Source organism: Mustela putorius, unplaced genomic scaffold (genome assembly GCF_011764305.1).
Source record: "Mustela putorius furo isolate JIRA1106 unplaced genomic scaffold, ASM1176430v1.1 tig00003875_pilon_pilon_pilon, whole genome shotgun sequence".
NCBI lineage: Eukaryota > Metazoa > Chordata > Mammalia > Carnivora > Mustelidae > Mustela > Mustela putorius.
In genome coordinates this window covers 4,634,424-4,658,151 of record NW_025422026.1, presented here as the reverse complement: position 1 = coordinate 4,658,151, position 23,728 = coordinate 4,634,424, and the positions used below count along the sequence as shown (strand labels likewise).

At 55.8% G+C, this 23,728-nt stretch overlaps 2 protein-coding genes across 6 annotated transcripts in view; both read left to right on the top strand.

The window, feature by feature from the left end:
• ALPK3 (alpha kinase 3) overlaps positions 1–10,470 on the top strand; it is a 49,815-nt gene extending 39,345 nt beyond the window's left edge. For all 3 annotated transcript variants that reach the window (XM_045067301.1, XM_045067300.1, XM_013062037.2), the window contains 4 exons: positions 225–313; positions 1,079–1,299; positions 4,066–4,114; positions 4,674–10,470. In XM_045067301.1, the coding sequence (XP_044923236.1) occupies positions 225–313; positions 1,079–1,299; positions 4,066–4,114; positions 4,674–5,019 (705 nt within the window). In that variant the 3' untranslated portion in view covers positions 5,020–10,470. The remainder of the gene's footprint in view (positions 1–224; positions 314–1,078; positions 1,300–4,065; positions 4,115–4,673) is intronic.
• A 7,050-nt stretch (positions 10,471–17,520) lies between these two features.
• SLC28A1 (solute carrier family 28 member 1) overlaps positions 17,521–23,728 on the top strand; it is a 44,890-nt gene continuing 38,682 nt past the window's right edge. Inside the window, exons 1-5 of one of the 3 annotated variants that reach the window (XM_004763688.3) lie at positions 17,521–17,639; positions 18,558–18,673; positions 19,440–19,551; positions 20,377–20,465; positions 21,647–21,738. In XM_004763688.3, the coding sequence (XP_004763745.1) occupies positions 19,456–19,551; positions 20,377–20,465; positions 21,647–21,738 (277 nt within the window). In that variant the 5' untranslated portion in view covers positions 17,521–17,639; positions 18,558–18,673; positions 19,440–19,455. Of the gene's footprint in view, positions 17,640–18,117; positions 18,674–19,439; positions 19,552–20,376; positions 20,466–20,684; positions 21,377–21,646; positions 21,739–23,728 lie in introns of those variants that run through there. The other 2 variants (XM_045067259.1, XM_013062039.2) reach the window with 2 other exon arrangements.

Genomic DNA, 23,728 nt, shown 5'->3' with positions numbered 1-23,728 from the left:
ACCACTTTTGAAAACAAGCCCACAGCCTCTTGTTTTGCAAATGAGAAAACTAAGGTGCAGAGCAGGGAGCAGCAAAGGAGTGACCCCCACCTTTCCCAGGGCTGGAATCCCCCCCACCCCCACCCCACTGTCCTGCTGCAGCGGACCCTTCCCCTTAGAGCCGGACCTGATGGAGAGCAGTGGAGCGCCCTTGCTGACCAGACTTGGTTCTCTTTAATCTCCAGGGGTGCAAGATCCAGAACATGAGTCGGGAGTATTGCAAGATCTTTGCGGCTGAAGCCCAGGCGGCCACTGGCTTTGGGGAGGTGCCAGAGTGAGTGCTCACAAGGAGGGGGCGGATGCTGTGCAGACCTACAGACTTGAGCTTTGGCCCAGAGCAGTGATTTCAGGGCCCATTAGCAGCATCCTGAGTTACAGCCCATGCTCGGCTCAATGGTCCCCCAAAATCTAGAAACGAAGCCCTCAAGATTAACCGCCCACTTTAGAAAAGCCTCTGCCCTGGTCTTGGTCTCCTCCTGCTCACCCCAGGTCCCCACTCCTTCGCTTGCAGATGGCAAGATGCTGGGACTCTCCAAAAGGGATGGGGGGCTAGGCCGCTCTAGGCCAGTGGCTCAGGACTCTTCTCTGGCGGGCAGCCAGTGTCCGTGAAGGTTTTTGCAGGAGTCAACTATAAAGAGTCATTGTTTCCATGTTGAGATTGAGCTCTGACTCTCGAACCCTGGGGTCTGGTTGGCACGGAGCACGGTGTGGCTGCCTCCTCTCTAGAGGCCTTCCGTTCGGGTGGACGCATCCAGGTCTGCGTCCCTCGTCCAAGCTCAGGTCCTCCTGGGGCCACAGCACCATTCAGTTCTCATCCCATTGGGCTCAGGGCATGCACAGGACTCAGAAACCAATGGCCTCATTTCCTTCCCCAAGCTCAGGGTGGAGCTGGCCTCCCGCTCCGTCCTTTGGTCTCGGAGCCGAGAATGCTCTTTTGGAAGGACCCTCCTTTTCAACCCAAGAGTGTAGACTTGGTGAGGGGTGGGGGGGGCTCCTGGGCCCGCACTTCCCGCTCACAGCCGAGTGCAACTGTGTTCAGGATCCTCCCACTGTACCTCATCTACCGGCCAGCCAACAACATCCCCTACGCGACCCTGGAGGAGGACCTGGGCCAGCCCCTGCAGCCCTACTGCTCCCGGGAGTGGGGCAGTGCCGCGCCGGAGACGGCCGACGGCTCCGAGGTCAGGCAGAAATGCCAGACCTTCCAGCACTGGCTCTATCTGTGGACGAATGGCAGCTTCCTTGTCACGGATTTGGCAGGTAGGAGTCCGGGCGGGTGTGGGTGCATGTGTGCCCGAGAACGAGAGTGTGCAGAGGGGCAGAGCCGGGTCCCCTGTGCTCCCACATTTCCTCTCCTTTGCTTTCCCCGGGAACCTGGTCAAGGACATCGGCCTCAGCGGCCTCGTGCAGAACTGCTGTGGCATCCCCCGGGAGCACGTTCCAGGCTCCAGTTACAATTAAGAGGGAATTTAGTTCAAGGAACATGACATGGGAACTGATGAAGTTCTAGAACCTAGGTGAGGTTCGGTGGGCTGAGGTCCGGAGCCGATGACCAAGAAAGAATTCTTGAGACATCTTTGGTGCAAAATGGTGGTTTATTAAAGCACGGGGACAGGACCTGTGGGCAGGAAGAGCTGCTGCCCCGGGTTGTGAGGGATGGCAGGTTCTGTACCCTGCGGTTGGGGGAAGGGGAAGGGATGGGAGGTTTCAACAGAGTTTTCACATGCTAAAGAGGGCCGACAGGGTGCCAGGATACCAGAGGCCTTGCCCTTGTGGCTTGATCAATGTTGGCTTGATCAATGTCATCTTTAGGCCAGCCATTTACATCAAGTTGGGAGACTTTTTGGTGGGGTGTCATAATCCTGCTATCAATCGTCTTTTTTAGTGAGATTTAGGACATTTGTAAGCCAAGGGAGACTCCTGTCTAGCAGGATTGTGATCCCAGCAGGTTAACGATCTGCTTATTGTTCATGGCGGTCAGGGCTGCCTGAGGGATGCTACACGTATGGAGGGGAGCGGGTGAAGAGGGGGTGCAAGGCGCCAGCTTCTGCTCTGTCCTCAGCCAGCCTCCTGCTCCCTCATCAGGAACTAAGGAAACACCCGCACCCAAAGTCTTCTCAAAATCTCGCTTCCTCCCCTCCTGGCCTATCCGCTCTGGACGGTCCCCCTCTGCAGACTCGCCACTCTCCCATCCGAGCTCGCTGGCTTTCCTGCCCCTTCTCCTTCCTCCTCATCTCCTCCTCCTCCCCCTCCTCCTCCTCCACTTTTGTTAGCTTTTATTACAGGAATCATCTTAGTCTCGTGACTCCTTATTTCTATCTCCCCCATTCCTCAGAGTCAACCCTCCCCCCCCCATCAAAAGCCAAGAAGCACAGATCTTCCTTTCTCTGACCAGTCCCTCCCAGGCCCGTTCTCTAGCCTGAACCAGGCAGGGGAGAGGAAAGAAGAGTCCCTCCAGAGTGGGAAGAGAGGAACGCTGGGAATATCACCCACGACCTTACCGGGTTCCCCATGTGCATTAGTGGGAAAGCCAAGGGCCAGAGACAGAAAACGGGCTTAAATGTGGTTCTTGCTGGGGTCAAGCTGCACCGTAAACACGGTGCCCCCTGAGGGAGCTCTGTATGTTGAGGGGAGGCTGGTGGCCCGTTAAGCCGTTGCCATGCCTTCTGTTTGTTGCCTCCGACAATCCAACATTGAGCCACTGCTGGGAAGGGGAAAGGGGAATCGGGAACACTCATTGTCTTCCAGAAGCTGTGATAAATGTCCCGGGTTCTAGAAGGAGAGGATAACGTGATGCAGTAGGAAAACCTGGGACTCAGAGTATTCAGCTTTACTCCACATCTCCTGGCTTTCCAGCGGGTCTCTGTAGACCCAGGAGAAAGCCAAAGCTGAGACGGGGCGACCCCCCCAGTCTCCCCGAGCTTTGCCACCCTCTCCCTCCCAGGGAGTGGCGGTCCTTTCCCACCTCCCACACGGGCTGGGAGGACCGAGCGAGGCCACGGCTGTGAGCGATTTCACAAACCAGAATTCTGTGCACGCATCAGGGGCCATGGTTATTGGGGTGCAGCGTGGAAGGTGGCGACCCCCGCAGAGAAATGACAGGGACTAACGTCTACTGTCTGTGTGTGCCCCAGACACTAAGCTAGACACCCCCTGACGCTCTTACTCCCCTGCGAGGCCGGTGGCATCCGCTCCTCTGAGAGCTGTGGACCTAGGGATGGTTCTCGAAGCTCGCAGAGCTCGGAAATCAGCGCCCGTATGCCCTGACTCTCATCCGTCACACCCAGCCCCAGGCCCTGGCAGTGAAAGGCAGGTTCCCAGAAGGATATGACAGCACAGTTTGAAAGTGGGGAGAGGCTCCCCCTCTAATGCGTGGATGCTGGGATGCTGGGGTGGACCGGCCGGGCTGGACAGGCCACTCCCCAGAGCCCGTTCTGCCTGGCTGTGTTCTCCCAGTACCGTCCCCTCGTCTCGGCTTCCTGGGGTGCATGCTTGCTGCCTGTGTGAGTTGGTGGAAGCCAGTCTTCCCCACGCTTACTTTTCTGCCGGCCCAGCCCGGGTTATGTTCTCATTCCCACTTGCCCTCCCTTGCCCAGAGAGGCTAATCCCGGGCAGAAGAAGGGGCAGATGCTGGCTCAGAGCCAGAGGCCAGCCCCGCTTGTGGCCTGCAGTCGTGTGCTAGAGGCAGGATTGCACAGCTGGAAGGGCTTGGGGTCTAGGAGTAAGAACTGAGCCCGCACTCTGACTCACAGCGGCCGCTGCACACGGTCAGTGCACAGTTAGCAAACAGAAGAATGACTGTGACCTTGCTCCAGCCCCTGACCTCTGAGCCCGCCTCCTCACCTATGGGAAGGGGGCATCATTGCTACTAACAACACCTAGACGAGCACACTGCCTGTGAGCCCGGCTAGAAGTGATGGCACGCCCTGAGCCCTGGGACGCCCCCTTCCAGTGATAGACCTGTTTGGGGGGAGGGGGTCGAAACCAACCCGGGCTGCCCCAGCTTCCAGCTCTTTCTCTTTCCAGGGGTTGATTGGAAGATGACAGATGTGCAAATTGCAACCAAACTGCGAGGGTGAGTGACTGTCCGTGCCAGGAGGCCCTCTGAGAATCTTCTCGGGCTATGAAATTGTCCAGGGTCTTCTGGGTCTCCCTCCCTGAGGGGTGGCCTGTGGCCAGATGATCCCAGTTGTAAGGGTGGCCATGTAGCCACATCTTGGGGGCCGCCGCCCTGTACCCTCCATGCCCCTGACCTCAGGTCTGGAGCAACAGTATTGGGACCCCCCTCCCCCACCTGCAACCCTGGTCTCCTCTTCCTTCTGGCTAGAGAAAGCTCATCATGGTGCAGATGAGCCAGGGCCCTGGGAGCAAAGGGGGGACGCAGAGTTTGCTCTCGTCTGTACGAACAAGCAGATCCTCCGCACACCGGCAGTGTGGACGTGACAAACACCTGCACCACCGTGTAGTGGGGCCTCCGTGTGGGATGGAGGTTTGGGGTGCGTCCCCCCGCTGGACTTCCCAGCACCCCCAAAAGGGTGGGGCGTGACACCCTGGCCACGGCCACCCCGCCGCAGGCCCCTGGGGGTTCTCCCTGTGGCTGGGGCTCCCGCTCAGCTCTCACTGTTTGGCTGCAGATACCAAGGCCTCAAGGAGAGTTGCTTCCCTGCCCTGCTGGACCAGTTTGCCTCTTCCCACCAGTGCAACCCCTTCTGTGAGATGCTGGGGCTCCAGCCCCTCAAAGGCCCCGAGGCTGCCCACCCTCCGGGCAAGGCCAAAGGCTCCAAGAGCCCATCCACGGGCAGGAAGGGCGGCCAACTGAGTCCTCAGCCCCAGAAGAAAGGCCTCCCCAGTCCCCAGGGCACCCGGAAGAGTACGCCAAGCACCAAGGCCACCCCTCCAGCCTCAGGGGCACTCGCCACCCAGTTACTGGGACAGCCTCCCACCCAAGAGGGCAGCTCCAAGACCCAGGGCCTGCGGTAGCCCCCGCAGGAGGCTGGGGGCCTCTACCCGGCAGCAGACCAACAAGGAAGCAGCTTGAGGCGATGGAGACTTTCTGGAACTACGGAACTAACCAAAGAAGGTGTGCCGAGGAGGTGCCACAGGGGGCTCTCAGAGCAGCTGTTCTCGGTCCCCTCCTCAGTCTGCCCCTCATCGGACGGCTTTTGTGTGTGGTGGCACCCGGGGGCCCTTCCTGGGTCGCCGCCGGCCGGGGCCCCCAGGCCCCACTCCCAAGTGCCTGGCGGTCTAGCCCCTCCTTGAAGTTTACATGGGCCACTGCTGGAGGCTCCCGAGCCCTCTGCATGAGCTCTGCACCCAGCACCCCAGCCCAGACCCTGCCGTGAATGCCGTACTTTGGGGGCGCGCCGACCAGCGGTTACCCTCTACCTTTGCTTGGCCCCGATCTCTCCCCGTCCTCGGGGCTCCAGACTTCCTGCGCTGAGTCTGGCCTGGTGACTCTCAGGGAGCTTTCTCCTTCCAGCTGCTTGGCCTCTTGCCTCCCAGCGTGTCCTGCGACTAACCTGTCACTGGGCCCACGTGGGGCTCAGGGCCCTTCCAGAGCCTGTCTTGTTCTTGTGCGGTGGTCTTCGGTGATGCGTGTTCTTGGCCTTCCTCCCCACCCCCCCACCCCCCCCACCCTCGTGCTCAGGCACTCACGCACCTGCTTGCTGTGCTCCCTTGTCCCCAGCTCCCAGCCCCCTGCAGCCCACTGACTTTCCTCTGCTGCCTCTCTGCCTGCCCCCTTGCCCCGGTGCTTCCCCAGGCTGACTCTGCACACGGCACCCTGTCCGCCCCTCCCCTACCTCTCCCAGGCCCTCTGCCCATGAGGTAGAGGTGGCAGGGGTGGGGGGCGGGGGGGGGGTTGGGACAGCACCTGTGGCCAGAGGGCCATGTTGACTCGGAGGGATCTTGTGCTCCGTCCTGGAAGGAGGTGCAGTCGCAGCGCAGTTCTCATCCCCTCTAGAGCGGGGATGGAGGGCCAGGGCTGTTCTCCATAGGGGAGTGCCCAGGGCAGTTCTACGAAGGATGCAGTCCACCCACGTGCTGGGTTGAGGGCATCTCTGTGCCCAGGAATGAGGACGCCTGCCCCAGCCGTTAGCTCCTGATCACGGGGCTCCAGCTCTGGGGCTTCACCTATGGGCCCCCAAGGAATTTCTGTGCTCGGCCCAACCCCCCGGGGTCCTTCCTGAGAGCCCCTCCTAGAAGCCTGGGACAGGATGGGCCTGGTGCTAGCCTGCTCCACTTGGAATGCAATAAAGGCAGCCATTGTGCACCCTGCTCGCCCGCATCTGGTGTGGTTGTAGGCGTATGAGGTCAGGGTCCCCTCTCACCAGGTGGATGCTCTGAGGGCGCCCTGCAGCCCCTGGGCCGCTCGCAGCAATGAACCCAGGCTTCGGCTCCTGGATGGATGCGCAGTCTCAGCCTGTGGCCACAGCCGCACGGTCTGTGCTGCTTGTCCAGCTGGGCTGATGGGGATCTGGGGAACACAGAGGAAGGACCCCAGGAGGGAAGAGCAGGGCTGGAGGCATGGGGGCCTGCCTCCCCCGCTACAAGGCCACCCCGGGGACCAGCAGCATCTGCCTCTCAGCTGCTCACCGGCCGTCACCTGCTCCCTAAGCTGCTGAGGCTTCTTCGTCCCCAACAGCCCCAAGCTGCCAGCCGGGCCTTCCTTGCTTGACAGGTAGGCCTCTCGGTTTTGGCACTTCTGACTTCTCTACCTCCTCTCTGTGCTCAGGGGACTCTCCCCACTTGTTCCTCTTGCCCCCATGTGCTCCCGACCGCCGGTCTGCAGACCCGGATTGCCTCAGTGACCTGAGCTGGCGTGTGATCCATTCATGCGTCCGTCCGCTCGGCACACGTACACGCAGCACCTCCTCCGTGCCAGGCCCCCCGGGCTGACAGCCGTGGGAGGCACAGATACGTGAGGCGGTCTCAAAAGAGAAAGGGGTTTCATGGGAAGGGTGTTGGGGCAGCTCCCAGAGTAGCTGAATGATTGGGCTTGAGACGGTGGGAGCTGCTGCTGTGGGCGGATCGACACCAACCAGCCTGACTCCCTTCACTCGAGATTCGAATTCCTGTCCTAGAGCTCAGGGCACTGTGGAGAGGGACAGAGGCCGTCTTCCAAAGGACCAGGATTCTTACCAGGAGAATCGTGGAGAGGAGGAGGGTAGAAAGGACTTGGCGGCAACAGCAAAGATAACCCCCTCCCAACACACACACTATTCTTCCCCCCGACCTATTACGACTCTCCCACATAAAACCAAGGGCAAATTCCGCCCTGCCTGGGCGAGACTGTTCAAGGTCACGTCCGGTGACTAAGTCCAGGGGCTGCCATTCTCCAAATCCAGTATCAGAAGTGACACTCTTCCCTCTGCTATCACAACCCCATTTTGAAATTCTGCAACCTGGCGATAAAAATGAACCATAGTCAAGGCAAATTCTTGAACCCAGCAAAAGAGGCAGCACGGGTAAGGCCCGAGACCATTTCCAGAACAGGTCATGAGAATGAATGCCTCCTGACTAGGGAATTTTCCATCTGTTGGAGTGACCCCAAGCTTCCGTCCTGAAGTCCGGCTCCTTGGTGGTCCTGCCCTTGCGGCAGGTGTTTTTTTAGCACAGCATATGGAGGCCCAGGAAGCACTCTTAGACCCCCCCCCACCCCCACTGCCTCCATCTGTACTCCGGCCCCCTTCTAAGCAGCAGCAATCAAATTTTCCCTTGAAAGGGTTAATCACCCTACTACTCCCATGACCTCCGGCTGTGTGTCAAGCTCTAAGGAGCCTGTACTAGCTGGGTGTGCCTCAGTTTTCAATGCATGTATTGCTATGACATTTTGAGGATGTGTCTCCTTGGAGACCAAAACCTCTGCGCCAGACTTGTCCCCGACCTCAGGCATGGGCAAGGCATCAAGACAGAGCGAAGTCTCTCCCCTCTGCACCTGCTTCCCAGTGTGTGAGGGCCAATGAGCACCAGGAGATGCTCGCCAGTTCCGAGAGCTTGTGCTGCCTCCAGCGGGTCGGTCCCAACCACTCATCTGGCGCCCCGGCTGAGTTTCCCGCAAACCATCTCACCATCCGAGCAAGCTGACTGCTCCCGGACCGCAGGGATCCTGATCCCAAGAGTGAATGCCATCGGCCCCCACCCATTGCTTTACTTCTGCCATAGAGTGTGTCCTTTGGTTGGATGCCCTGTGTGGGGTGTCACAGTGATGTTTCCGGCATCTGATAATTCCATGGATATTGACAGTGGGAGAGGCATGATGGGGAAAAGCAAATCCGCATGCAGATAAAGGGCCCATAGTGGTCGAAACCGATTCCTGCTCTCTTGAAATGACAGACGTAGACTCGGGAGGTTCAGTGTAGAGCAGGAGGAGGGAGCATGGAAGGACATGGGCGGAATTTATGCACGTGGCCTACCTGTGGCGTCAGAGCCCTGTCCTAGAGCATCTCCTTGATGCTCTGAGTGCTTCTGGCCATGGCTCACTGTGGCTGGGTGGTCAGAGAACCCCAGCTCATGAGGGGCAGCACGGCCCCCCGCTATGCTGTAACCAAACATTTAGGCTCCCCCAGAGCCCAGTGGCAAGCCAGAGCACCACGTCTCTAAAGGGAATGGTTCCTTGTTGGCCAGAGAATCACTTGGTTCTGAACCCTGGGTTTCCCTGCCATTCTCTTCTTGTTAGGACTTGCCACAAGCTTCATTAGCCCTCTGTTATGCCACGGGCCCCACACGGCTCCCCAATATGCCACAGAGGGACATATCAAGCCCCCTGGGATCTGTTGGGTGATGGGGCTGGCAGGAGAACCATTCTCCCAGCTGGAGAACCTTCACTTGCTTTCGGCCCAGCCCAAAGCTGGTGGCCCTCTATGTCACTCAGTACATAGGTCAGAACAAGAGGCCCTAAACTGGCATTTTTAATGGAACTGGGTCTTCGTGTTAAGGGACACACAATGCGGTCATCTGTTCTATGTTGTGGAGGAAATATCCTGACCTCATCAGACCGCTCAACCCCTAGAAGCTTTACAAGACCTTTAGACCTTTTTTTTTTTTTTTTTCCATTTTCACATGATTTATCTCCCACCTCTGACTCACATACGTCTTATCAAGGCATCTAGGGAAACTGCTGACTCCAGGCTCTATCAGCACGATGTGGTCAGTGTGAGACAACACTGTGCCAGTAGGGGCAGTGTCCCTGGGGGCCAGGTGGTGGCCCGGAGTGGGTCAGCTAAGATATACTGCCCTCCTGCAGCCCAGCTGAAGATAATCGCCTTCTGAAGTTCTTTGTTCATCAAAATAGAAGAAAAATGAATTCACTAGATCAAAGGATTCGAACTGCACGTGAGGAGCTGGTATGAATTTGCTTGGCAAGAAGGCCATCTCTAGAAGGGCACCTGCCATGAGAGACGTCACTTTTAAAAGACGTCACTTTTTAAAGCTTACAGCAATCCAGAGACTTCCCCGTGTTTTGCGCTGACCAAGCGGAGCCGTGGTGGGAATCGCTAGGACTTCACTCTCGAGCCGTTGGTAGTTACACCGATTTCTACACCCCCCCCCCTGGAAGTAGAGTTCTACCTTTGATTACCGTTTTGGTAGGGAGGAGGATTCCAGTGGCCTGTGCTTGTCGTATCCTACTCTGGTCGCTCTTACCCCACTCATCAGAGCGCCATTGTGGGAGGGATGCTTCTTTCCAAGTCGATCCGTTTCAACCAGTCAGTCAAAACAACCAGTGGCCGGCTTTGAGATTCTTCTGTGTCTACCATGGTGCAAATTCAGTGCAACCATCCCCATGGGTTGGCAGACCGCATGCTTTTCTGTGCTGCCCAGAAACTGGACAGCTTAGAGCCAGTATCCTACGGAACTCCTCTCCCCAGGTTTGGGTATTTTCCTCTTCCTTTTATAGTTCCCAGATAAGTGGATGCAGATCACTTTGGGGAAGGCCAAGGAGGGTGGGCAATATGCATGAAGTGTTAAAGTAAGGTTTCCCTTCAACGATATTTGGCTTTCTCTCCATCGAAGATCTGGAAATTAGTGGAAGATTTTGACTCCATCTTGGCAGCTTGAGACAGACCTGTTTGCCCAACCGCAAGTCTTACGTTATTGGTATAACTAGATGATATATAAGGGACTGTCTGGTCTTCTCTCCTGGGACCCCAGGGTTGATTAGCCACAGCTGGAGGTCTGGTTTCCATGTCCATGACCATTGTGACAACGACTCTACTTTGTTCCTCGTATCCGTCTGAGAACAGGGTGCCCATTTCCATAGCAGCTCTTCCAACCAGCATTCCAGGCCTGGAGAGGAAAGCCAGCAGGGCCTCACCCACGTCTTTCTCATGGCAAGGAGCAAGACCATCTTCTGGGGCCTGTCTGAGGACAGGGAGAGGGTGCGTGGGCTGGATGCAGGCAAGGGACCCAATAAAGCGTTCTTTTCTCCTGAAATCTGTGAGCTCCTGTTTTCTTGGATAGTTGGTTTCTTTCATATAATGTAGCATTGGGTCAACATTTTGGTCCAGATTTGTGTTATCCAACCCCCCCCATGCTGCAATGGTTACAAACTGTATCTGCTGTTTGAGATTCTGCCTTAAATGTAGATTTCGCTGAGCAGACATATCAATAAATACAACCTGAAACAAAATTATATTCCACCTGTTTCGGTCCAGCAGCCTTTAAAAAGCTTCCATAAATTTTCCCTATAGTTTTTGACCAGGTGTATTAGCTATTTAATATAGTTTCTTCCAGGTGTAACTCTTCTTTTTCCTGCTCTGATTCTGCCTCTCATCCCCTGAGCTATGTTGAGTGTGGATTCTGGTTATTGGCCGATCAACAGTGTAGTAGGGGACAGGGTTGGGTCTCCATTTTATGACTCAATGGTGCCAGTACCCCGGCGCTGATAAAACTCAGCAAGGCTGTCTCATTCATTAAGCTTATGAGAAAATGGGATTTGTGCACCAAAAATCCATCTCATTGATTTTTAATGAGACGTTTAACCAACCAGGAAACCAGATACTTGCGTCGACCTGAGAAGCAAATTCTTCCCTTCTTTTTCCAAATGGAAAAGTTGTTAGGCGAGCTTAGAATGAGGGAGACAAACTCGAGTTCAGACCCAGCTTTCTTGGCCAGAGGAGTTGGAACCTGTTGCTTAAATCCCCTGAATTCTGCTGCCTCATCGTTGTTTAAATCCCTTTACTAGGACTTTCACAGACTGCCTATCGTATGTGACCATTATACATTCTGGGTACATAACAGTGAACAAAACAGACATAGACTCCTCCCCCAGGGAGCTTACAGTCTAGTGGGAGAGACAAACATTGAACAAACACACCAATAAACGTGTAATGGTGAATTGTGTGTTAAGTACTACACAGCAGAAGAATGGGGCTGTGTAGAATTAGACTGGGGCTCTCAGGAGCCAACCTGAAGGCGTTGATACATGAGCTGAGATCAGAAGGCTGTTGGTCAGAGGAACGGGAAGAGCGTCCCAGGCAGGGGAAACAATCCGGTCAAGGTTCTGTGTCCAGTTGTAGCAGAGGGGTGGAATGAAAACTTGTGTGGATAGTGCGCGGTCAGTAAGAACACTGTGGTATCGAAATACGAGGCTGAGAGACCAGTGGGGCTAGACATGGAAGGACATTGGCACTGAACCCCATGAGCAGTGGTGCCTCGGTAGGATCAGTGGTTACTGGAAATAGTAGAGAAGCCCTCCCATGGCAGTAGTGTTAAGCAAGACAGAGTTATTTCCTCCTCAGGAAGAGGTCTGTAGGCATTAGGAGATCTGGGCACGGCCCACGTAGGGCTGGCATGGTAGCTCTAGGATGTTGTCCAAGCCAGGGCTCCTCCGGGTCTCCTCCTTCCTGCCAACCCAAGCAGTAGCAACTGACCCCAAGTGCAACGTCATGAATAGAAGAACGAATACAACTGTCAAACAAGAGAGCTGAATTCTCGGAGTATATAGTCGAGTCAACAGAGAATGCCTAAAGTTGACAATAAAAAATAGTGTCTTTGTATTTTTATCTATCAATCATCTATCCATCCATTTATCTGTCATTCGCCTATTTTATTTCTGGAGTTGGCTGTCAGAAGTGAATATGAATAGACAGTCTTTCTGTAGGTCGGGTTGGGGGTGGGGCTGGTCTCTGGTTTTCCTGGTTCTTGTCTCTCTGAGACTGTCCAGGGGTGCGCTCCCTTTAAGTATCCTTTTTTGGTCATTTATGTGACTCTTACTTGAAACAAAAGTACCCACTTTGGGACCCCCAACTCCTTCTGCTTTAGGGACCACCTATCTGAGTCGTATCCCACTCAACCATGCAAATTGGAGCCTCATTGTTGAATTGCAGTGGCAAGGTCGAGGTTGATGGGACTCAGGCTCTAGGAGTCTCTGGGTTCAGGAGGCTGCGGCTGTATGGCTGGAGCCAGCTCAGGGAAGGGGGTCCTGGAACCCATGAGGCACTGTCCTCTGGCCTCAGAACTCATATGGTTCACAAATGGCTCTTATCTATTGTTTCCAAAGGGTAATGAGGAGTAGCAGCTGCTGTGCCCTCAGCCTCAGAGGACATGGCGCATGTGCAGACGGAGGGATGCTCCTGTCACTTTCCATACATCCCCGGGTGGCAGCGTTACGACAGGAGATGAGTCTGGGGATTCCCGGCCTGACGGAATGGTCTAGCCAACTGCTCTGGCCACTGGCTTTTTAATGACTTGTCTAGTACTTCCAAGTCCAGTATGGGATATGGCCTCCATGGTTCAACCGGCTGTTGTCATTTCCAACCAAACTAGACACCCTGGTTTCACACTAAACCACTTTGGTTCTACCAAACCCCCATGAGATTGGAACAAGGCTGCAGACAAAGCCAGGGTCATGTACGGGACCCCCTGAGGCAGGCAGAGGACTGATGGGAAAGACTCTGGGCATGGGCCCAGGCCTGGGGTAATCCTGCAGCCTGTGCCCTGCTTCCAGCAGCCTAGGAATGAGGGTGCCCTGCCCAGGCCCCTTTACTGGGGACCCATCCCCCAGGTGCTGTGAGTTAGTTAGCTCACAGCCGGCCCTTGTCTGAAGAATTGCCCTGAGTCAAATGGAGGCCTCTTAATCCCTCCCCAGTCCTTGGCCCATGACCGACTGGTCTGGCCTGGCCTCAAGGTGTGACTAACCTATGGGCAAGTTCGTGTTCCAGAGCTTTCCTGTGGAACCCAGCTAAAGCCAGATTCTAGTCAAGACCACACTTTTATTTTCACCCTTGCCTCATTCTATCCCTTCCTCCCCTTCTGCCAAGAGCACCCCGTCCCTTGCAAATCACTTGACCAGGAATCCCCACCTCAGGCTAAAGAATATACCTGAGACCATCAGGTGTCCTGTTGTGTGGACTCTGCCATTGGAAGAGAAATTTCACTGGGGCTCTTCTTTTCTTTCAGGACAAAATGTATGTGTTTGTAGCAGTTGGAGTCAGATTACTCAGGTTCAGTGGGTGATTGTCCAGCCTATCAGCCCCTGCAGAATTCTTGCTGGGTCTTAGGAAGTTGCTTAGAGACACAGTGTCCCAGATTTCACGGGGTCTGACCAGAGAACACAATTTAGAGCCATCAGCTTTAAGTGTGAGCCCAGAATCCAGGTGCCAAGCAGCTGGCGAGGTGGAAACATGGGGTGGGCAGTTTGAGTGCCCGACCCAGAGCTCCCAGATACAAACATGTAGCACGATTCCCCATGATTCTACTTGGGACTGTTCAACTTCTCCATGATGGCTCCATTTATGGCGGTGGTCCCCTCATCATCACACACCTGCATGGAGGACAGGTGGGGAGAAACAGTGGCAAATACCGACTTTCTTAGGTTATTATAATGGTTCATCAAGACCACACAGGTAGAGGCCATAGCCCAGCCTGGCATATGCCAAGCTTCTCCCATCTCTTGGAACTATAGAATCCATCTCGGGGCCACTCACATGCTGCTCTTCTCCAAGGTGTGAGACCCTAGTGTCTCTCCCTTCTCTCAAGATGGGGTGGTTGACACAGATCTCTACCCCTGCCCCTGAAAACCATCTTGTCAACACTCATCCTGTGGGAGACACTCAGCACGGCCTCCTGACCCACAAGGTGGCCAATGTTTAGCTCCTGGGATGGGCTCAGGCTCTCCACAAACCCCACGGCCATGGAGTGAAGGGGATTGGATCCAGCCTTTGGAATAAGAAACTTGCTTCTACAGGAAGAGTGAAATGGAAAGGAAATGTTTCAGAATGAGTCATGGTGTGTGACTGGCAGGTACTCACAGGAGGAACAGTTGGTACTAGTCAGAGGAGAGGCAGAGGCGAGGCTATGTCTTTCATTCCATGGCTCGATGTTATCGGTGGAACTCCACCCGGGTGGAGGGAAGCAAGCTACGCCTGGAAAGTTCCAATGTCTAGATGTGACACTCAGACGTGTTCATTTTTGTTCTAACAATTGTATGTAATTTGTGAAGCCCTACTGGTCAGTACCTTTTCCTATAGACACTACTAGTGGTAGATTCAGTTTATTGGCTGCTCCCAGGAGGCATAGGGTCCTCCTTTTGGAAACTTCTATAAAAATATCAGCCTTGGGGCTCCTGGGTGGCTCAAATCTGATTCCAACTTTTGATTTTGGCTCAGGTCATGGTCTCAGGGTACTGGGATGGTCAGTCTCTATGCTCAGAGGGCTGTCTGCTACTCCTTTCCTCTCCTTCTGCCTCTGCCCCTCCCCTCAGTCTCTCAAAAATAAATAAATGCAAAATCTTAAAAAAAAAAACAACAACAGGCTTTGCTCTAAAGCTCAGTGGGGGTCCCATGAGACCACTTCTCTGACAGAGGAGAGGAGGGAACAATGAAGGACTTGTTTTTGCCTATGTAATGAGCCAGCTTCTCAACTGTGACTCAGTGGGAGCTCTGGGCCAGCAAGGCCATGGGGATCCTAATTAGTAGCGCCCATGTCCCCTGCGGATGACTCGTGGAAAATGGTGCACCTCAGAGGGGGGTTACAGCCTTTGGTATAAAATCTGTCAAAGCTAGAGACGTCATCCTTGAAGCCAACGGGATGATGTGAATTACGACCTATCTTGGTTTGTAGAACATCTGAACTTGACCCAACTGAAAAGAAAACATGTCAGCCTCTCCTTACGTAAGAAGCTGACAGGAGGTGGAAGGGGCAGAGGGAGATGGAACAACAAGGGAAATGTTCAAGGAAATGAACCACGAGGGAAACAGACTTCACAAAATAGCAACCAGTGATCTCTTAACTGTTCGGGGAAACTTCCCCCTGCGTGGGCGTGGGACCAGGTGTCCTCCTTTGCCCAGCTGACATAGATGAGCCCCAGAGTCATCCTCTCGTTCTCTTTTGGGTAATGGCCATTTGTGCCCATCTGTTCCCAATGAATGAGCAGGGGTGAGGGGTGGACTCTATATCAGGGGACCCTTGGCGAGTCATGACAAGCCAGCTAGGGTGGTGGTGGGCTGGGGCAGGGGGTGGGGGAAGGCTTTGGACTGCTTCCTTCCCTTGTGAACACCTAGACATGTGGTAGAGTTGCTAGGAAGAATGCCATCCTCTAAGTCTTGGGAGAGTCCATTCCCCAAATTTATAAAATTTATATGAGTTACATTTTTTATACCAGAGGTTATAAAAACCTAAACTGTTTCTTCTGCTTTTGTAGTTTGCCCTGTGTATCTAGAATTTGTATGTGCCTTCGAGTTGGGAATATTTCTGCCACGACTATAGGAAGCCCATCTCTCAGCGCCCCGAGGACAGGAAACGTCGTATGGCATCACCGGCTGTCCTTTCCGTCAACCGGCTGAGGAGTAAGAGACAGAAGCAGGTTTAGGAGAGAAGGATGACAAGCTCCTGTTTATGGAATCTGACAGCGAGAGCCTCTCTTGTTGTGTACGGCCTGGACACGGGAAACGGTGCCACAGAAGGGCCTCGTCTGGGAAGAGCCGGAGTGTGAGCACAGTCATAAGATGAGAGACCGGGGAACACACCTTCTGGTAACGTCTGCCTCTGACCGTTCGGAACAGCTCACTCACCGGCCCTACGAACGTTCTCTTTCTTCTCTCAGAGCCTGGCAGGGAGAAGGATGCTCTCCCCGCTCTGGCCAAGAATTCCCCCGACACAGGAAGTGGCCCCAGGGAAAGAACACCAGAAACAGGTGTGTGGCTGCCTCTGACAGAGGGGTTGGGGGTGTGAGAGGCAGAGCAGGCTCTTCCGTGCAAATCCTTTCAAGTGCTGTTTTGTTTTGATTGGAAGGGAAAACACACACACACACACACACACACACACACACCACCGATATGGGAAAGTAGGTAGATAGAGACCGAGAGAGATGTGGTCCTTGCCTGTGCCCTGGACCCAGCGTCCTCAGCTCAGTCCCAGGCTTCCCTCCCCCATTGCTGACCCCATGAGGGGACAGACCTCCGAGACCACCTCCTCAGGAAGCAGGCATGCAGAGGGCCAGCTGAGGTCACTCAGCCAGAGGGTGGGGACAGCCAGGATGCCCAAGGTCCTCCAGCTCTGGGTTTTTCCCCGGGGATGTGGGAACTGCTCACCCCAACCTATCCAGCTTCCCAACCCCTAGCCTGGGGCTCTCGGCCAAATTCCACCTAAAAAAAGTATTTGACTTCTGGGATCCAGGATCACTTGAGGCGATCTGGGGTCACTCCTCCAGACTCTCTCAGCTTGGAGAAGGTAAGCAGTGTCAAGGCATCCCCGAGATGGACCCTGTGACAGTGGTGACACCCGCCAGCCTGATGGCACCAGGCTCTCTGCCAAACACCTCCCCTGCGTTAGCTCCTTGAAGCCCCATCAATATTTATTTCCGAGGTAGGTACTGTAACCCCCCATATTAACTTGAAAGAAACAAGTTAACTTTCAGAGTCTTTAGGGTCTAGCTCAGGATTCAAACCATGACACACTGCCTATGAAATCCGTGCTTTAGATCAGGGCACACAAAAATGTCAAGGGTTTTAGGTGCAGCATAGGGAATGTTTGGCAGCAAGCTTGGCTGCTGCTGGCTGAGCTCTACCCTGTGGCTTTCCTCTGGGCGCCAAGAGAAACCAAGAGAGAAGGGGGGAGGCGAAGAGGGAGGAGGAAGGGGGAGTTGGAGGGGAGGGGAGGGGGAAGAGGCTAGAAGCAGGCAGAAACAGAGAAGCAGGTGCAGCCTCACCGGGGCTTGACCAGGCCCTCTGCTGGGACGGCTCCAAGCCCTTCCCTGGGGGGCCGCCCACGGAGACGGGCGTCCTTTAGGATAAGCCAGGTGATGCCGTAGACACTGAGTTTACAATCAAGGCAACACAGGAGTCCCCAACAGAGTGGGGCAGGGTGTGGATCTCTGCCCCAGATGGCAAGAAAGCTGGTGTAGTCTCAGGCTCCTTTGAAAAAGCAATAACATAAAGGAAAAGTCTGGAGAACAACCCCACAGACTCCAGGTCACCTTCAGGGGGTTCAGCCTCAAGGGGTCTTTAACTGGCTGTTGTCTGTTTATCTCTACACAGTGTTCCATGAAGCACATGTAATGCTTTGGTAATCACAGCGATGGACAAAAAATGTTTTTAAAGACAAGGGGCACCTCCCCCCATCCATCACCCTCTCCAAACATCTAGAACAACCGGTGTACGCAGGTAACCCTCCAGCCTGTGTTACCAGGAAATGTTTATGCATTACATGGGGTTTGGTCCTGAGTGCACATTATTAATTATTAAAGACATGTCGTCCACCCTGTCAGAACAGTTTAATGTTTAGTTGGGGGACTGAAACATTAATGTGTTTGGCCCTTGACTTCACATACTTTTGCTTAGGTGTTGGCTAAAAAAACAAAAGAAGAAGAAGAAGAAAGAAAGAAATGATTACATGGCATGTTAACTAACTGGAATTTAAATAAAAATTTGAAAAAAAAAGAAAGAAAAAGAAACAAATTACTTATATGAGAAAGAAAGGAAAGAAAAGAAAGAAAGAAAGAGAGAGAGAGAAAGGGAGGGGTTGGGAAGGAGGAAAGAAGAAAGGCGGCCAAACTATGTCATTTCATTCCGTCGTCCGGCCGTTTTGGAGGCTTGGACATGAGCCGCCGTCGCTGTTTGTGACAGCAGCCTGGTTTCCTTACCTTTGAGCGCAGGGAAAGAGCTTGCTGTCAGAATCACTAATTCCGTGAGGAAGGGGCCCTGGGGAGATGTGAGATGACAAGCAAACACACATGATCCTCCAGCCTGGGTGACCTCGAGGGCCGGTGGAGAAGCAGGCCCCGGGCTGGGTGGGGGCGAACCTCAAAGAATGAGAATAGTGAAGACAGGCTTCCTGGAAGAGGTGGGCCCCTGTGGGACCCGGGGAGAGTAGACAGGAGGGCATCTCACAGGAGGAAGGCAGATGAAGTTTAAAAGCAGGAGCCCAGCAGGCCAGGCCCAGAGTGGGACCCACGGGCTCTGTGTCCCTTCTCTCTGAGAGCGGTTGGGGTCCCTGCCCTGGCCACCGCCCCGGGCTCTGGAGAGGGCACTGGACGGAGCTAGGTGGGAGGCCCAACTTCCAGGGTTCTGGACTCTGCCCAGGAACCGGGACTGAAAAGAGAAGACGGGCCGAAGTGCAAGCAGGTCAAAGTCATCTTGTCCCCGTGGAAATACACGCTCCTGTCCAGGCACGAAAGTAACTCGTTCACCACAAATACGTGAGTAGGACGGGGGTCCTGCCTGTCTCTGGTGGCTGTGCGTCTGCGTGTGTGCACTGGTAGCTAGGTACTCCTGGGCTCTGCCTGTCTGTGTGCTTGCACACGTCTCCTTGCTCGCGTGGGCACCCATGTGTATGTGCTTCTCACCGTGTGAGCTTAACCAGGCTGGGGTTTGGATCGAGTAGGGTGCTCCCCAAGGGGAAGAAACAGAGGGGAGACAGGAGTGGAGAGAGATGGGGCCTTAACTCGGGCTCTTATTCAGATGAGTAAAGCCTATGAACTTGAGGGGAAAAAAGGACTATGTTGGCTCTCAGAATTGAAAAGTCCAGTGGAAGGGCTAGTTTCAGGTCTGGTTGGATCCAGGTCCTGGAAGAGTCTTTGGGATATTATTTTTCCAGCTTTCAGAGAATGGAGAGCATAATATGGTGAAGCTATCCCTTAGTGACTGCTTTAGTCATTAACCTGCTGTGGGAGTGCTGAAAGCTAGAGCCTCTTTTACAGAATCCCTTCTTTGACCTCCCCATGAGATGGACAGAATTTGCAAGGGCTTGGGCCCCCCGGGTTCAGAAGCGAGTGCAGGAAGAGGCGCCTTCCTCTGGGGCGCCCCCAGGCACAAGGAGGGTTGAGCTCTGGGATGATCGAAGCAGCACCAGGTGTCCACTCCCCATTTCCATCCGTCTCCCATCCCCCTGCCTTCTCCAGGCCCCCTCCCTGGGTCCTGCCTCACCTTCTGCTTTCAGCTTTGGGTCCTGACTTTGTCTTTCAGCTAGAAGGTCTGACACATGGAAGACAAGACACCAAAACCAGGAGAGTCCATCTCGCTCACATCTGTGGCTAATGGTCTGGAGAACATGGGGGCTGAGTTCTTGGAAAGCCTGGTCTGTCTCCTTCCCCTTCCCTATTTTGGCTTGTGAGAGGGCCCTTTGCTCACCATCTTCCTTCACCCCTCCCCCACGTCTTTGTTTGAAAACTTGGGGAACCCCCCACAACATGTTGGCCTCCTCCACACCGAGCAGCCCCTTTATTTCGCTCATTGTGCCCTTGTGGTGTGCTGGGACTACCTGCCCTGGTTGGAAGGGAGGTTTGAGCAGTGAGCTAAGAAACAAGGAGAGACCATGTGATCAGAGGTGGGGTGGGGGTGGAGCTCTTTTGGGGCTACCGCCTTTGAAAAGCTGGCCATCTTGTCCTCGCTCTGGAATGGCCAAGTAGAGGCCCACCCCCCCAGAACTCTGGAGCTAAATATGGCACCCTTTTCCCACCCCCCACCATTCCCAACACATGCCCCTGCCCCTTCAGCACCATGTGCAGCCCCGGGGTGTTCCTTTCACACTGTCCTCTGTAAGAGGAGCCCTTCTACCCCCCAAAACACAACTCCGCAGACAAACGGAGGGCAGATGGCATCCTGGGGCCATGCCATGAGTTGGCCCCACCTGCGGCTTCCCCAACTGGCTGCCATTGAGCTTCCAGGGTCCCTCCTGCGTGCAGACTATGGGCTCCCTGAGGGAAGGATGTGTCTGATAATGAGCCCAGCCCACAGTAGGCAGTCAATGTGTGCTTTGCAGAATTTAATGAAGTTGTCCTCTAATGACTTCCTGTGTGAAAGCCCAGCCGCCACCCCAGCCCCCTCCTGAGGTGCCCATGGTCATGCAGGTACCAGCCAGGGTCTCTCTCTGCTCTCACTGGTCCCTCTCTGGTGGCTTTAGGAGGAAGGCCGGACCCCTGGCAACGTCTTAAGTCCTGCAGAGGGTGGGGACAGCTGGACGGAGGCCCGCCCGGAGCCCTTCTCAGGCTGGTAGGTGGTCTCCAGGAGGGACCCTGGCCTGGGGCGGAAGTCACTGTGGGGAGCAGGGACAGGAACCTGGTCTGCTTGACAATAGGGAGGGACTCCCAGAACCTTTGTCAAAGAAAGGAGCAAACATGCTTTAGCCAACCAATGAGCACTGTGGGCAGGGGTGACCCAGGCCAGGAGCTCCCAACCTGCCTTGAAGTGGCTGGAACAAAATCCCTGCAGGGACCTCAGTATATCCTGTGGGGCTGTTCTGACTGAAGCTGGCTGGGGGCCCGGAAGCAGCCTGACCCACCCCCAACCTCTCCATCTACCTGCTACCCCATTTAGTCTCTGGGGCATCGCTGGGAACCTCCAGGCTTGGTTTGAAACCCCCTGAACTGATCTGGTCCCCTCATTTCCCATGGGGTGGCTGAAGCCCTGAGAGGAAGAGAGACTGGCCCTGGTCACACAGGCACCAAGTGGGAGCCTAGAACTCGGTCTCTGGATGCCCAGGCTCGCACGGGTCCCCACTGGCCAGATCCTGAGCTGAGGAGAGCGGGAGGAGGAGGGTGGTGGAGGGGAGGTGGGGAAAGGCTGCTTCCCTTAGGAGGCTAGAGTTGGGGACAGGGACAAAAGGGGCGTCCCTAAAACAGCAGCTGGTGGCTGAAGTGAGCACCTCCTCCGTGCCCAGCCTGTGGGGCCCCAGAGGCCATCCCAGTGCCCGCCTTTCCTCCCAGGAATAGACAGGTGGCCCGGTGACCAGGCAAGGGCTGGCATTTGCACTGGGCCAGGAAGGTGGGTGCTGGGGGGCACTGCGGGCATGGAGCGGGCTTTCACAGGCTGCGAGGGGCTGCGACCCAGGTGGTGAGTCTCCCGTCCCCAGGAAGAATGCGGAGCTGGCAGCCTCCCCCACCAACCCCGGGCTCCGCAGACAGGTGGGTCCTGGTTCGCGCATGTCTGCAGCGGCCGATTCGCCTCAGCATCGGGGTCACATCCCTCCCGAGCCTGGGGGCCGTGTTCTGGGGTAGGCGGCGCGGCCGCTCCGGGCCATTCCTCAGTTGGCTCTGGGGTCCTGTGATGTCGAGGCCGGCGCCCCGCTTGGCCCACGCCTGCACCTCGCTGGGGGTGTGCCTGAGTGGCTTCTGCCTGAGGTGTTGGCAGGAGGGGTCTGGGGCCCCTGGCGGACCCTGCCGGTCCCCCCACAGGAGGAGCCTGTCGCCAGCCCTGAGGGCCCGACGCTTCTGCAGGGAGCACGCGCCGCTCTGTCGATGGATCTGCACCGGCCTGCTCTGTGCTGGTGAGCCTGGGGCCCCGCCCCACCTGGGAGACAGCCATACCCCTCCCCCCAGGCCCCCTACCAGCACCCACCACCCAGTCACCCATGTCCCAGTGCACCCACTTCTCCAATAATTCACCACCCCACACAGGGCCGGCTCCAGGCTAGAAGCTGGGATAGCGGAAGGAAGACAGATCAGGTCTTGTCCCCAAGGCCCTCTCTGCTCAGTCAGGGAGAGGGGAGCTAATATTTCCCCATGACGCAGCCAGCCAGCTTGGAACACCGAGGAGGGATGGGAGTGATCGGGGAGGACTTCCAGGAGGAGGTGACATTCAGGCCTCAGCAGTCGAACAGGAGCCAGCCAGGTGAAGCAGCCAGACGATAAGGGGTGAGGAAGCACTCCATGCAGGAGCCCCAGGAGCAGAGGCGAAGCCCGGCACAGTGCGGGCAGGCTGCTCGGGGACCTGAATGTTACCCCAGAGCCAGAGAGCGCCACTGAGAGATTGAACAGGCAGGCGTTGGGCAGGATCCACGCTGGGGAAGCCTGGGAGAGGCAGACAGGGAGGACGAGGAGGTGGTGAGGGCGGCCGTCCATGGGCGGGAAGACGGAGTGTAGGGGACGGGGAGGCCCTCGGGAATCTACTTCTCCAGCAAACCTGGGAGCCCAGCGAATGTGCAGGGTGAAGGACGCCCTGGAATCCGGGGTGCCTTGGCGTTCTACTCAGGCGGTCGGGTGCGTGATGGGACCTCCACAGCCGGGGAGCACGGGAGTAGGCAGCTTGGTCAGGTGGAGGGATGGCCAGTTGTTTGGAACAGGGTGCTGAAGGCACCACAGCCAGGCCTTGGAGGAAGGGAGGGGGTCCCCAGGGACGCCTGGAGAATGAATGGAGAAGCGCGCAGTCTGGGGACCAGCTGCACAGAGGGCGTTGGCAGAGGAGGGGGCAGAGCGAGCCTGGGGGGGTGTGGGGATGGGGGTGGGGGACGGGGGACCCAGGAGCCCCGGGGGTAGGGGTGGTCAGGAGAGGTGGAGGGCTCCTCTGCGGAAAGTGGGTCTGTGGGACAGGGACGGGGCGGTGGCCGGGGGATTTAGTGACCAAGCAGGTCACTCGGGGGCTGGATGGGAGTGAATGGGAGGTGACGCAGGGCGGACAGCAAGGACAGACATCTTTCCGAGGGATTCTTTACGAGGACAGGTGGGAATGTTAACAAGCAGGGTGTGACAGTGTCAGGGAAGGTGTGTGTTGGAGACACGAGACCCTTGGACCACGTTTGTGAGCTGAGGTGGGGGGAGGGGGCATAGAAAGAAGGGGAAGGGCGAGGAGACAGATGGCAGGTGGAGGGCAGCCCCCTAGACCTAGGGGAGGAGGGCAAGGGGCCCGCGTGGAGGGGCAGGTCACCTCGTCCTGCAGGTAGAAAGTGGAGAGGGTGTGGGTGTGGCGGCAGAGACCCCCGACAGGGGGCCAGGCAGGGAGAGGACGCAGAGCGCCATGATGGCCAGGGCCGGGGTCTCCGTGTTGGAAGTGAAAGCAGGGTTGTCTGCTGAGAGGGGCTGGTTCGTGGCCCCTCGGAGCTTCCTTCTAGAGATGCCTGAGACCGTGAAGTCTTCTTTCGGCAGGATCTGAGCCCGGCCTTCTCTGCCCGCTTGCTTCCACCCCCACTCAGACTCACACTGGCTTCTGCTGAAGAAATGATTGAAGTAGGAGCAGCTGGCGGCTCCGCCGGTTAAGCCTCCAGCCCAGGACTGAGGCTCAGATCCCGATGTCAGGGTCCAGAGCTCGAGACCCTCCCTGCTCAGCAGGGCGTCTGCTTGAACCTCTCTCCCTCTGCCCTCCCCCTCCTTGAATAAGTAAATAAATTCTTTTAAAAAGGAAAGAAATGATTGAGGAAGATCATGAAAATGACCTGTCTCACCCTCTCGCGCCTTTGTCGTGGCTGTCAGTCAGTAAATGGTCCTTTACAACGCCCGCTCTCGATTTTCTCCACATTGTCTCCCGCTGTTTGATAACTTGAC